Source organism: Macadamia integrifolia, unplaced genomic scaffold (assembly GCF_013358625.1).
Source record: "Macadamia integrifolia cultivar HAES 741 unplaced genomic scaffold, SCU_Mint_v3 scaffold155, whole genome shotgun sequence".
Lineage (NCBI taxonomy): Eukaryota > Viridiplantae > Streptophyta > Magnoliopsida > Proteales > Proteaceae > Macadamia > Macadamia integrifolia.
This window is the reverse complement of record NW_024868256.1, coordinates 105,347-118,856: the sequence shown is the minus strand read 5'-3', so window position 1 is coordinate 118,856 and position 13,510 is coordinate 105,347. Positions and strand designations below refer to the sequence as shown.

General features: G+C 38.2%; 1 protein-coding gene across 3 annotated transcripts; it reads left to right on the top strand.

Annotated features, from left to right (window-relative positions):
- The first annotated feature begins 4,908 nt into the window (after positions 1–4,908).
- Positions 4,909–13,510, top strand: LOC122064184 (protein FLX-like 1). Of its 3 annotated transcripts, XR_006135614.1 has the most exons (7): positions 4,909–5,061; positions 5,329–6,012; positions 6,098–6,261; positions 7,895–7,977; positions 8,065–8,262; positions 12,947–13,017; positions 13,161–13,510. XR_006135614.1 is itself a non-coding variant. In XM_042627898.1 (5 exons), the coding sequence occupies exons 2-5, from the start codon at positions 5,399–5,401 to the stop codon at positions 8,173–8,175; spliced, it is 972 nt and encodes a 323-aa protein (XP_042483832.1). In that variant the 5' UTR covers positions 4,909–5,061; positions 5,329–5,398; the 3' UTR covers positions 8,176–8,371. The 3 variants fall into 3 exon arrangements, 2 of the variants coding, with proteins under 2 accessions (XP_042483832.1, XP_042483833.1); XM_042627898.1 differs by lacking the exons at positions 12,947–13,017; positions 13,161–13,510 and having other exon boundaries at positions 8,065–8,371; XM_042627899.1 differs by lacking the exons at positions 12,947–13,017; positions 13,161–13,510 and having other exon boundaries at positions 4,931–5,133; positions 8,065–8,371.

Below are 13,510 nucleotides of genomic sequence, written 5' to 3'. Positions count from 1 at the left end.
TGGCAAATAGTGGAATTCATTGCGACTCTCAGGATTAATTTGATTATGGGATCGAGCAATTATTCTTGGCTGTGGAATACTCTCTTTGTTTTTGGATGTTTATAAATTTGATTATGAGGGTTAATTCTTTGGTTTAATGGTTTTTTTTGTTTTTTTGTTTTTTTCAATAGGTAATTTGTATGTCTTAAGGAAAAAGAAAAATATAAAAATACAGATTAACGCCTACAACCTTCTTTGGTTTAAAGTTTAACTTTAAACATGTAAATTTATGCAACAAAAATCGAGAGTTCTGATTCTAGAGATAGGTTGGATGTATCTTTTCTGTTTTCTTAGTGTTCATTTTGTTTTCCCTCTCAAAGAAGCAGGAGTGATGAGAAGTTGGTCCAATATCATGTATGGGACTAGAGGTGTTAAAAAAGCCCAATCAGCCCTAGTCCACCCTGAGTCCAAACAGGGTCTAGGCTGAGATTTCAGCCCATAAGGTGGGTTAGGGTTGAGAATTTCAGCCTGAGGCCGGGTTGGGTCGGGTTGAGTGTTGGGCTTGGGTTGAGGTCTCAACCCGACCCAACGCAACCCAATCCAATCCAACTCTACATAATAATATAAATATATTAATAATTATTAATAGATACTTATAGAAAAATGTCTGTAAAAAGTCTTTCGCTTCCCACAATCTACATGTATACAAAAACTTTGGTCATTGGCCTTTGCAATGCATCTAGATCAAGCAACCAAGTAACCACTAGCACTGGGCTAGGCTGGATTAGGTTGAGCCCGGCCCAATCAGGCTCCATCAAGACTGTGCTGGTTGGGCTAAACCCGACAAGGTTGGGCCTAGGCTGAAATATCCCAACCTGAACTTCAGCTAGGCATGGGTTGGGTTGAGTTAAGAAACCTTAGGTTGGGATGGGGGTTTTGAAACCCTAGCCCAACCCGGCCCATTGACACCCCTATAGGCCTATATGGGACTATGGGTGGGTGATATGGGTTTTTTTTTTCTAACCCTTTCTTCTTCCCTTCCAAGTATTACTTCTTCTTTTTGTACTGCCTTTTCCCTTTAATGATGTATACTGGTGGTATATATCCTCTTATATTCTCTCTCTGTCCCTATCGTTGACACACTCTCTCCTTCATGATCATGTAGCCCCTATATATGAATCATGAGGCACACCCTCTTCTGTGCCAGTATTGGCTTGCCACGAGAGATAGTAACACATAAAAAAGACCCCTTCCAATTATTGGACTGGCCAATTAGCTATCTAACTACTAGGTTGATCTAAGGATGCATAACCATGTGTTGGGATGCCTATCTGGGCCCTCCAATTGTCGAATGGCTAATTGGACACTAATTGGGCATTAGTTCGGCCCACTAATTGGAAAAGAGCTACATTAGCAACACACGGGCAATATGTAGATCCCTCCCCCTTTTTTACTATTACCTCTCTATATCCTTTCTTCCTAGTTGACCATTTTGGGGAGTAAGACTTAGCTAACCTTCTTAAAGTATCTTGTAGATAACACTTCACTCCTTTTACAATGATCTATCACCACAAGAACCAAGCTTAAGATGCTGTTGTGGAGTAGAAAAATGCTGACGTAGACATGTTGCATTGTGAATTTTACACAACACATAAGTTGCCAAGCCCATTGTCGCAAATGAACTATGGCATTTTTTGCGTGCGCCCTTATAAATCCTTTTTTTAATAGACTATACAACAACATTTATTGTAACAACGCTAACAAATTAAAATCACCTTTAAAATGATTATTTTCAATGGACATTTCACAACATTTATAAATGCCGCTAATTATAAAGTTCTTTAAGAAAGAAAAAAATACATATAACAACGTATATTACTAAATGCTACTAACGGATTTTATACAATGCTATACATGCCTTGGCATATAGTAGCATTTAATAAACACCACATAATGTAGTTCGTTTATTTATCTTATCTTTAACTTGTTGAAGCAAATGCCCAGAGTCTTTATTCCCATTCTATAGATGAACAAAAAATTAATAGATTTTGACAAGATGAGACACAAGAATCTGATAAATAGGTATCCATGGGATGACAAGGTACGTCAACTCACTAAAGAAGTTCAATTGGAACAAAGCATTTAACAAACCTAATTGTTTGTATGAAGACAAAAAAATCAATATCCATATAGTCGTTAACGTAGCAAGAAATTTGTGGCTTACATGCTCACAATAACATAATAATAAAATAAAAATTTTCAAATACAGGTTTTGTTAGATCAAACACCAAGAAACACGAATAATAAAGAGATAATAGATCCATACGACACAGATATTTAATGAGGTTCACACACCAGGGTGGTGTTCTACATCCTCAGGTGAAGAAGAAGATGATTCATTATGCAGAAGAGAGATTACACCTTAGCAGCGGCGAGGAAAAACTCGCCTTGAAACCCTAGCTACGTGAAAACCCTAGAATACAATGACTTTCTCAACAAGCAACAGTACATTATATATACTCCAAAATCGTGGGTCAACCAATCGGATCGCGGTCGATCCGATCAAAAATTTCCCATTCGGATCGGCACCAAAATATGTAGGATCGGGTCAATCTTCAAAACGGGTCAAGAATTTGAGACAAACTTAACAGGTTTACATGTCATGGTCATTATGTCCCCAATCTAGTCGTACTTTGCATCATCATCAAAGGAAATGATATTTATCTCTTGGAAGGGAAATGGTATTTATCTCTTGAAAGGAGATCTTCATCTATTTCCTTCTTTTGGTTCCTAAGCATAAAGTAGCAAGATTGGAAAGAATCTTCTCAAAGCCGTTACAGGGGATGAAAAAATGGTAATCATCTCTTGGAAGGGGGATGGTCTGTATCTTTCTCTTTGCCCCTAGGTAGAAAATAGCACGACTGAAAAGAGTCTTCTTAGAGCCGTTACAGAGGACACAAAGGGAAAAGTACTCAATTTTTGGAAGGGGAATGAGCTTCATCTATCTCTCTCTTGATCTTGGATGGAAAATAGTAGAACTAACAAGAGTCTCCTCAGAATAGCCACAGAGGATGGAAGGAGAATGATCATGTGTCTTTTGCTCTCGGCCCTTGAGCAGAAAGTAACAAAACTAAAAAGAGTCTCCTCATAGCTACCATTGGAGATGAAAAGAGAATGGTCTTCATCTATCTCTTTCGCCACACTTCCTCTCCCCCTCATGTTTAGACAGAATATGCCTACTTAGTTGTTAGACCGAATGAGACAACATCGTAAACATAGAAAGACAACAAAGAACAACTGAAGGGTGAAGAGTGTTGAGAAATCTTAAGTTTTTAAGTTAAATTCATTTAACAAGAGAGGTTTTGTGCACGATTGTATATGTTACACGACCACGTCATATACGTGAAAATTCTCAACATAGCTTAGTAAAAGTAGGGGGCCTGTGCTACCACTTGTTACCATGCAATATGAAATATTGGAGGATCGTCCCTAATTGAAACTGTGAATGTACTTTCAAAGGTAGGGTTAGAGAAGACAGTTGAAAATATGTTTTTTTTAGTAGGGATCGAGTTTTCCTTCTTCTCAGTCAAGGGAGACCAATGGATTAGGATTGTTGAGCGCACTTGGTTAGGTGCTGCTTGTTGAGACAACGACCGCCTTGCATGTCTCGGGTTTGAGACCTCTCCCCTTATTGTCGAGTGATTCCTTTGTTGATTGTCTGAACCTTTTCACCATAATTGTGGTCATAGTTGGCCTGTGGGCCTTTGCTTAGTATAGACCTCCCCCCTAAAAACAAAAGGGGACATATATTTACGGTCATTGATGGTTGTACCGTACTACATGTACGTTTGCATGTTAAGGAAAATTTCTCCTTTTAGTAGGCCAATAACTTGAGGAGAACCTAGGTGATGTCGAGCATTATCCATCCAATTTAATTTTTTTTTAATAAATTTGGAAGCTATGGTATATATGATTGTATCAACATCATCATCTCTTAACATGTCCTAACATCGTTTGTGCTTAGTCACCCCAAAAATGAGTTTTGAAACCACTATTAGATTCGACCCCCACATCCCAACCCCCAAAATATATATATATATATATATTATCAAAAAATCAATTTATTTTTTTTTAAATAATTTTAAAAATAAGATAATAATTTTCCATCCTTTGAGTGTAGGTTTAGCTTGGGAGTAGGTTCAACAACCATCTATTGTCATTAATACTCATTATTAAACGAAGTTGATAATATTCCCATTCTTTCCACGATTCCCTCCATTTAGGGTCATTGTCTCATTGATACTCCCCATTATTGGACGAAATTGATAATACCCCTACCCTTTTGACGATGCCCTCTCAAGACCAATTGAAATCCTCGATCGGCAATGGCCCAAGGAAAACTCGGTCTTTTTAAAGTGGGAAACCTCAAGTGTAATTTACCCTTATTTATATGTAAAATGGGTGTTTGTCCTACCCTCTCAAGACCATTGGAAGTCCTTGATCGACAATGGCCAAAAGAAAACTCAGTCTCTTTAAAGTGGGAAACCTCAAGTGTAATTTACTCTTATTGATATCGAAAATGGGTATTTGTCCTCCACCCCACCCCACCCCACCCTACCCTACCCTACCCTACCCTACCCTACCCTGAGTGATAATTGTCTGTCGCAAGTGCAATCGTGCGATGAGTATCAGATGGCCAAGATGACACCAACACATGCCACGATATCGTTCTAGCCATCAGATGCTCGCCGCACCACCACATCAGCGGCAGAGGTTGTTTTCACACCCCCCAGAAAAAAATAATTTATTTTGCCTTTTTCATTGGCTAATAAGTTGATTGGATATTTGGGTGGCTCACCTCGGGCCCCGAGAGACCCGACCCGTTTTTACCCGATTTTATTTCAACCAAACGGAAGCTTATGGGTATAGGCGTAAAGCCGTAAAGGATGGTGGTGAAACTTTGTCATTCGTTGATTGCGATTTGCGAGTAACCTTTGTTTCTTTCCTCAGCGACCTCGAAGTAGGGTTTGCAGGAACCATTTTTGCCGGTTTTGGAAATTCAGACTCGCGGACAATACCAAGGTTTGTTCCTGGCATCTCTCCCTTCTTTCCTCCCTCTATTTTTCTCAGTGGATTCAACTATTGATGCTAATGGTGATCTATTGCAAAGCTTTTTGTCTTTTAGGGTTTATTTTATTTAGAGCCAAACCACTTGTTCTTGAGAATATTTTTCTTTTCCCCCATTTTTCTGTTATAAGTTGGATATTTCAACTTGTTCATCTAGAATTGAATTGTACGTTGTTTTGGTTCTCGATTTTTCTGATTTTTTTCAAGTTCTTTTGATTGCAGGTTTTTTAGTTCATCGATCATCAAAAATCAAACCTTCTAAATCGTCGGTTCTTTGGTTGAAGACAAAAGTATGTCGGGCAGAAATCGTGCACCGCCGCTTCCAATCAAGGGTCTACCACACCCCGGGCTTCCCCCCATGCACGAACTTCAATTCGGTAGGGGTCTTGGTCCCATGCCTCATCCAGCCCTCCTTGAAGAAATGAGAGAAGCTCAATTCAGAGAAGCTCAATTCGGGCGAGGCCCAAGACCTCTACCCCCTCACCCTGCCGTCATCGAGGAGAACCTAGCAGCTCAACATCAGGAAATTCAAGGGCTTCTCATCGATAACCAGAGATTAGCTGCAACCCATGTGGCTTTAAAGCAGGAATTAGAGGCTGCCCAGTATGAGCTTCAACGCATGGCTCATTTTGCTGGTTCTATGCAGGCCGATAAGGATATTCAGCTTAAAGAAGCTTATGAGAAGTCCATGAAAATGGAAGCTGATCTTCATGCAGCAGAGGCTATGAGGGCGGAGCTTCTGCAAGTTCGCTCTGACATTCAGAAGCTCACAGTTTCAAGGCAAGAGCTTACTAGTCAGGTTCAGGCGCTCAGTCAAGATTTGGCTAGAGCTAATGCGGGATTGCAGCAAGCACCAGCTTTGAAGGCTGAAATAGAGACCATGAAACAGGAATTGCAGCGAGCTAGGTAGTGAGAAAATTTCTTTCAATCCATTTCATATTCCTGGATGGAATTTTGATACTTATGTGTTGATGTAATTGTGGGCATGTAGGGCTGCTATTGATTATGAGAAGAAAGGGCATGCTGAAAATTACGAACAGGGTCAAGCCATGGAAAAGAATCTGATTGCGATGGCTCGTGAGGTGGAGAAGCTGCGGGCAGAGATTGCTAATGCAGAAAAGAGAGCACGTGCTGCTGCTGCTGTTGGAAATCCTGGTAAAGTATTCTTCTTAAGGATTTAACGTTCAAGAACTTGTTCAAACTTCGCCATTGTTTGAATTTTAGTGTTCGTTTTTTGTTTTCATTCTCGCTTTGAGATTTGTAGTTGCTGTTTTGACTCTGTTTTATTTTATTTTTATTCGCTATAAGTGTGGTTAGTTTGGAGGTAGAAAGTTGGTATATTCACATTTTGTGCCCCAGCTTAATCAAAGAAACGTAAGACTCTTGCAGGGTAGCTTTTATGTCGTTTGAAGCCTTGGGGTTCACTCTTTTGATTGCAGCTGAGAAACAATGGCAAAAATGCTTATACATAACAAAGCACATTTTGGTTTATATCCCCCTCTATCACTGTGTGCTAATGCACAGACAATGCATTGCAATCTTGCCTGGGGGAAATGAGATTCTTGGCCATGGAAATGCTCCATTATGGGCAGAGAAGCACACCTGTAGAGCATTGAACTAGTTTTTTTTTTGAATATTTGAGTTCTGGGTAATTTTTTTGTATTAGTTTTTAAATTAGTTCCTTACATTTAGTTTTGATAGAAGTATGGTAGAATTTGAGTTAGAATGTTGCTGACCTTATTTGTAGACTGTTAGATTTAATGTTTAGCAGAAAAGGGCTAGAAGAAGATTATTAAGAGTATCTGAAGCAGGGAGAACTAGTTCAGATGCATGATATAAAATGGATCAATGGAGTTTCCCAGTTTCATTAATAGATGACTGCTTCCTAAAGTCATAGTTTTGGATTCATCCTGTTGAATGATGAAGATTGATGTGCATAGTTTGACATCTTGTCTATATGGATGAAGATGCTCCATTGTGACAGGAATGTACTTAACTTTGTATAGTTTATTCCATACATCAATGAATCTACATTGCCTATGAGGAGGAAATCCAGAAAATACATGCAAAATTGGTTGCTGAAGCCATATACACCACACCTCACAAAAGTACATAATGTTATATGCAGCTAGGAAATGAGCTGCAGTGAAATATTTGGGGGTTCTAGCTCTATTGCCCTAAGAGAAGATGAAAGAAAAACATACAGAATAGAACATTGGCATGCATAAGATGAAAGAAAAGCATCTAGAACATACAAAGTAGAACATTGACATTCATAAATAACCATTCAATTCTTTTTATACCATGTTGAGTTCATTAAATTGATTCCCCTTGTATCTTTTGGGTAACAGTGATGTTACATCATGCTGATAATGGATCAAGGATGGTGAATGTAGCTTTTATTTTATGTTGGAACCAAGGACCAAATGAGATTGTGAAATGTTGACAATTATAGAAGTGAGGCTTGGCCTTTTTCTGACTACAGCTTCTAAATCTTTGTGAATTCTTGGAGATTGGATGATAGTAGAGATATTATGGTTGCATTTACTTAATTTAAGTTCCATAGGAAGTATAAATCTCAATATTAAGGAGAAAGTGAGTAATGCTTTCACAAGTTCTTAGTGGACCATTTGTTGGCCTTTTGAAACATATGGTCGTTGGTCCTGTTTGAGCTTAGTTCTATTCAATTTAAGTTGTTTTCATGCTTCTTTTATTATTTATTTATTTATAAAATCTAATGCAGGATCAAGTACTATGATGCCTTAGAGGTTGGCTGTTGGTTTTGTAGGTCCAGGTTATGGTGGGAATTACGGCAATCCGGATACTACATACGGAGGAAATCCCTATCCTGCTGGCTATGGCATGAGTCCTGTATGTTCTGTGTTGTTTTTTGCAATTCCGATATCTTTACTTTACATGATTGATTTATAACCTTTGCTTCTACCATGTGTGTTTCAGGTACAGGCTGGTGCTGAAGGGGGACATCAATATGGATCTGGGCCTCAATATGGACCTGGACCAGGTGCATGGGGTGCTTATGACATGCAGCGAGCTCATGGACGCAGATAAACTAGTGTGATGTTATGCTGAGTCGTCTTCTCCTTGTTTTGCTAATCTGCTCCTGGTTTCTTAGGCTACTACTTAGTAGATGCCCAGGTTGGGGTCTTAAGAGTTGTCTCATCAATGACATTATAGTGGATATTCTCAATACTGTTGAAATCTGGATATTTAAATCCTAGTTGAAATATTGGCAATTTGGATTTCACTTCTTTGAATTTGATGCAGCAATATGAGTTTCATTTGATGTGTGTTAATGTAGAGTTATGCAACTAGTGTTCTATTTTGTAGTGGGGCCTTATTTTTAGATCTTGATCCTGTCTCTTTCATTTATACATCTCATATACTATTACTTACCTTTTTGCTTTTATTTCCTAAGGAGCAGATCCTTTTTATCCTTGGTTGTCAGCACTAAGATATTCAGTTCTTTGTGCTGCTGAGATGCAGCTGTGTATAGTGTTCAATGAAAGCAGGCATGGTATGATGGTTTTCAATTGAGCTCTTAGAGTAGGATGTGTGACAATATATTTTGATCAAGTCATTATGACCATTTAGAGCTCCTGAGCTTTGCATCTAGAAATTCAGAATGATTATGATAACTGGACATTCCTTTGTAGCTTTGTGTCCTTTTACTTGTACTGAGATTAACTTTCAGGCCTATCAGATTTCTTAGGCTATTTTTTTGGGCAATCCTGTTGAGTCAAGCGTTCAAAGTTCTAGCACAGCTTGCTAGTTTTTGGTACTCAAGCGTTCAAAGTTCTAGCACAGCTTGCTAGTTTTTGGTACTCAAGCGTCAGTGTCTCAGTATTGTAGTAGCTCTTGCCCTGACATTTCACAGTTATGTCAGGTACTGTAGATTGTACCGATAGACTTCCCCTTTTCCTCTCAGGATTATTGAGTGAAACATGAGAAGCCCTTATCTTCTACTTGAGCTTGCATCCCTCTCCATTACCCAATAATGTTATACTAGTCAGTTTATTGAGCTGTTGCTCATGAGGACAGACTTGAGCTTCTGCCAGGATGGATTTATGCTTCTGATCGAAAGATCTGCATTTGTTGTCACTAACTTACTAGCGTCATTTTTCATGAACTCGTTTAAGAATATTTGAACAATCTTTGTGGTTTAATTGACATTTTTTTTTTGAGATCTTAAATAATTTGGATAATTCATTATATTTGCAAAACGAAATGTATATATTAGTATAGTAATCAACCTTTGGGGAAAAAAAAATTAACAGCGATTATTATCAGTCTTGTGATGTCCTTGCCCCTTGCAAGAGAGAAAATTAAGTACCTAGTTTATCTCTATCATCCAACCCTATATCAAACTTTAGCTTCCTAGAACATATTTTCCACGGGGATCATGCGGGTAAGCATAGTAATATGGGAACTCGAGGGTTTGAAATTAGTTTTTCATGACAAAACTATGAATAGATGATGGATGTGTGCAACTATAAACTTTTATTTGATAACTACACTCGGTATTCTTTAAAACACTTATATTACCATACATTAAAACATGATACATTATTACCTACACAGCTAATAATATATGATAGAGACTCCTAAAGAAGCTTTAAGCCAGATATGGTCATGACTTGCATTGCTCCTACTGGCCCTGAAATAAATATCAAAGTACCTCTATCGTTTTGGTCATTAAGACTATTAAGCAAAGGCTGCTAAGGGTATTCCAGATGAGACACTCCTGTGGCACACTTGGTGGTGAACTTTGATGTTTGTCCTCTCGTGAAGTACATACAGATAGCAAAATGTTTAACCCTCCATAATAGTCTGCTTTTCATACCTGGATTTTGGTTCTAGTGCTTGATGATATCAAAATAGAAGATGGGAATATCCACTCACATGAATTGGGGATGGAAATGGTTCTAAACACTCTTGAGCAGATGGGACTTGGATGACAAAGTAACAGGCAGATTGGCTGTCCTTTTTTCTCAGGAAGCAGTAAGCGCACACTGCTAATGATGTGTACTTTACATTTGAAGGAAGCAACTTTGATTGGAACCTTGATGTGTTCCATTTATTTTGTGAAGAGATCCTAACACTTGTAATAGCTTAAGGAGTTATTTTACAGAGAATTTTTGCATTGAATTGTGGTTCGAGGAGCTTCAACTTCTCTGTCAACATGGATTATGCTCCAGCCAAGGAATCAATCTCCTATTGTTAGAGTTTACCAAACCACAGTTCTTGTAATATTCTTGAGTTACTATGATGTTGTTCATGTGTTCTAGTTTGACTTTTGTCATGAAGTCGACACCTTCTTCCAAAGAGGCATTTCAGTGCCATCTTTAATCTACAATTTAGTCTGTGCTGGTGGTTCCTGATCTTTGCTGTGTTCAGTCATTGGAAGTATTCTACTTGTACTTTTTGCAGTCTTCTAGAATATAGTAGTTCCCTCTGCAGCAATTACTGCTGAGACAAAATTTCTTTGGCTTTAACTTTGTATGGATAAGGGTCCTAGTGGTAAATTTGTCTTTAACAGCCGTTGGAGCAGAGATATGCTGCATTCTTGGTTATTTTGCTGTATTCTTCTTCTCCCATGGGACTGTGGGGAGATAACTCAACTATTTGACCTTTGTACAAATCTGTCATTTGGTCTTGTAAGTGTCAAACCTGTGAATCTTAGTGCACAAGCAGCTGTTGCTTGTTAGGTTATACATGTCAAGTTGACTGGACTGTGGCTTGGGAAGTGTATTTAAAGTGACCATGCTGCTGAGTAGGGTTTCATTACAAGTGTCAGTGTCTTAAATGGGAGTTGTTAGTCAGCTGTTGTCCTCTTTTAGGTTTAGTTGGGTCTCTTCCTGTTATTAGTGGTAAGCATGGTGGTCTAGAAACTTATTGGAACTAAAGAGTGTAGCCCAAGTCTCATCCTTTGTTTAACAACGGCAAGAAGCATGGTTGCATCTTATTTGATTACATTGAGGACTGTGTTCGATGACAATACCTGTTCACAAGTGAAGCTGCGGATGTATTTCAGGGTCAAGTAAGTGACATAACTATCTGAACCCCTTTTATTATGCTACTTAACTGCAGCCTAGTTATTGTATATGTTTGTTTGTTGTGCTTGTTAAACAATCATTTTTGCTCTTCTATTATATATACACTATAGATAAGATGGTGCTATATGCAGGAGAGATTGTTTTCCCTAGTTGAGATCTTGGCATTGGATACTAGCATTGATGCTCCTTCCATAGATAGATGTAGACAAGTTGTATTCCTGTTTCTAGTTGTTGGGTCATACCAAAGATTGTGTTAATTGAGTGGATATCCAGATAGATGTAAAATTTACCAGCAGTCCAGCAGTCCAGCAGTCTGAATTATGTCAATTCTTTGGGGTGGGTAAACTGGGGTGTATTAGAAACTTATTCAACAATCCTGAATTCCTATTAAATTCTCGTCATTTCAGAGTTTAACAATTAGGTTGAAGTTGTTTCTATTTAAGATGCTAGTATGCCACCATTACAAATGAAATTGCTTGCAGTGGCGGAAAAATTCATAGGATATTCATCCTTTTTCACTTGATTTTTCTGCCAACTTTTTCATTCTATGCTTTTGTCCTTGTGACATGTTCTACCACAGCTTCTATTTCTCAATAATAGATACACTCAAAATGGCGAGGATAAAATTTCCGTGTACTTGTGCTTGTGTGGATACTGTTGCCAATGTTTCTATATGTATGCTTTTAATTTATGAGAGGGGGTTGGGCATGCAGCTAGCTTTCCTGGAGCTGGGCTGGGATGCAATGGACATGGGGTTCATTTCCAATGGGAGGGAGAGAGAGTGACACAGGCTGGGCATCCCAGCAGCATGCCCTGCTTCTTCCCTTTTATTTTTATTTGGTTCATGCCTGAGTGGTTTTCATTAACATTTATGCCACACTATATGAACTAAACCAGAAATATGCATTGGGTAGGATGAATGTCATACTAAGTTTGAATTTATCTTGGGATGTTGATATTGACGGCATGCTATAACAAAAGAGTGTCCAGGAACTCTGTTTCCACTGACTGTGTTACTTAGGTTTCAAGTGTGTCAGGCAATTAGAACCTACATATCTAAGTTTAGTCTTGGTGGCTGTAGTACACTTCTTTGGGCCTGTGGCAACACTTGCAGTATGGAATCTGACAGTTTGTTGGGAGATGGTTTTGAATAGGGAAACAACTGGGTTGGAGTAGTTGAGATAGTGTATGATTTTAAGAACTAGCCGCGAGAAACTAATAGAATATACTGGTTTGAGAGAGCCTAATACTAAGAGAATCATTTGGCGTTGGCCAAGGTTGCCAGACTACTAGTTCAACCAATGCTGTGATACCTTTTCTTGAATTATGTATTGTATCCATCTCCTTCTCTTGGACATACACTCATGTTTCACCTAAAAACAAATTGATTTTGGACTATGAACTTATGTTTCTTATTCACTTTGGGGTTTAGGGTACACAGTCTCATATTTCTTAAGATATTTGACATGGTAATGCTGTCGATTTTCATTAAGCATTCATTGTTGATGCTCTTTCTTTTTTAATATTTTTTATTTGAATATATAATCTGGTTGTGTTATTTTTCTTTAATTTTCTTAATAGAATCACCAAGTATTCTTATGTTGTATTTGAATTTTATTCATAATGAAAGGACACCCATCATAGTATATACTACATGGAAATATTGTTGATATATTGTTTTTGCCCCAAAGTTGATTATTTAGGATAACAACTCATGTCTTCATTATTTTCACACTTTGTACTTTCTGAAATTTCTTTACTTCTAGGGGAAACCTTCTCCACCCAAATCTGCTGTTTTACTGGTACCACGTGCTACCTCGACTCCAGCATCTAGGAGGTATGCCCTTTGCTCTTTTACAGTTTCTGTTGGTTGTTATTGAGGTACTCAATTTTAGCATACCTCTGAAGAATTTCATATAAGAAAAAGAATTCAGCTATTCTAACTGACACATTGGTATCTGAACTTTTTTGTTTCTACAGAAATGGTTGAAATAATCTAGTTTTTCGGGAGCGCACTAGTTCTCTGCCAACTTTGAAGAAATGCTTAAAGCATTGGGAAATAGGAAGGGGGGGGGGCATTGTGCTAAAATGTACTGTGCACTCACTAACCTAGGCGCCATACGAAATTAAATTTTAATCACTAGAAATACCCAGTAGTTACTTTATTAGCTTAAATCTGTTCCCAGGTGGCACTGTCTTGGAGTAATTTTTTTACTGGCACAATTGCTGGTATCCCCAAACAAAATGTGGAAATTCACATAACTTTCCTACAAGGATGAATCTGATACCTGTATTATGCATAAGCTCCCATAGTTTCTTGTGTGTTTTTA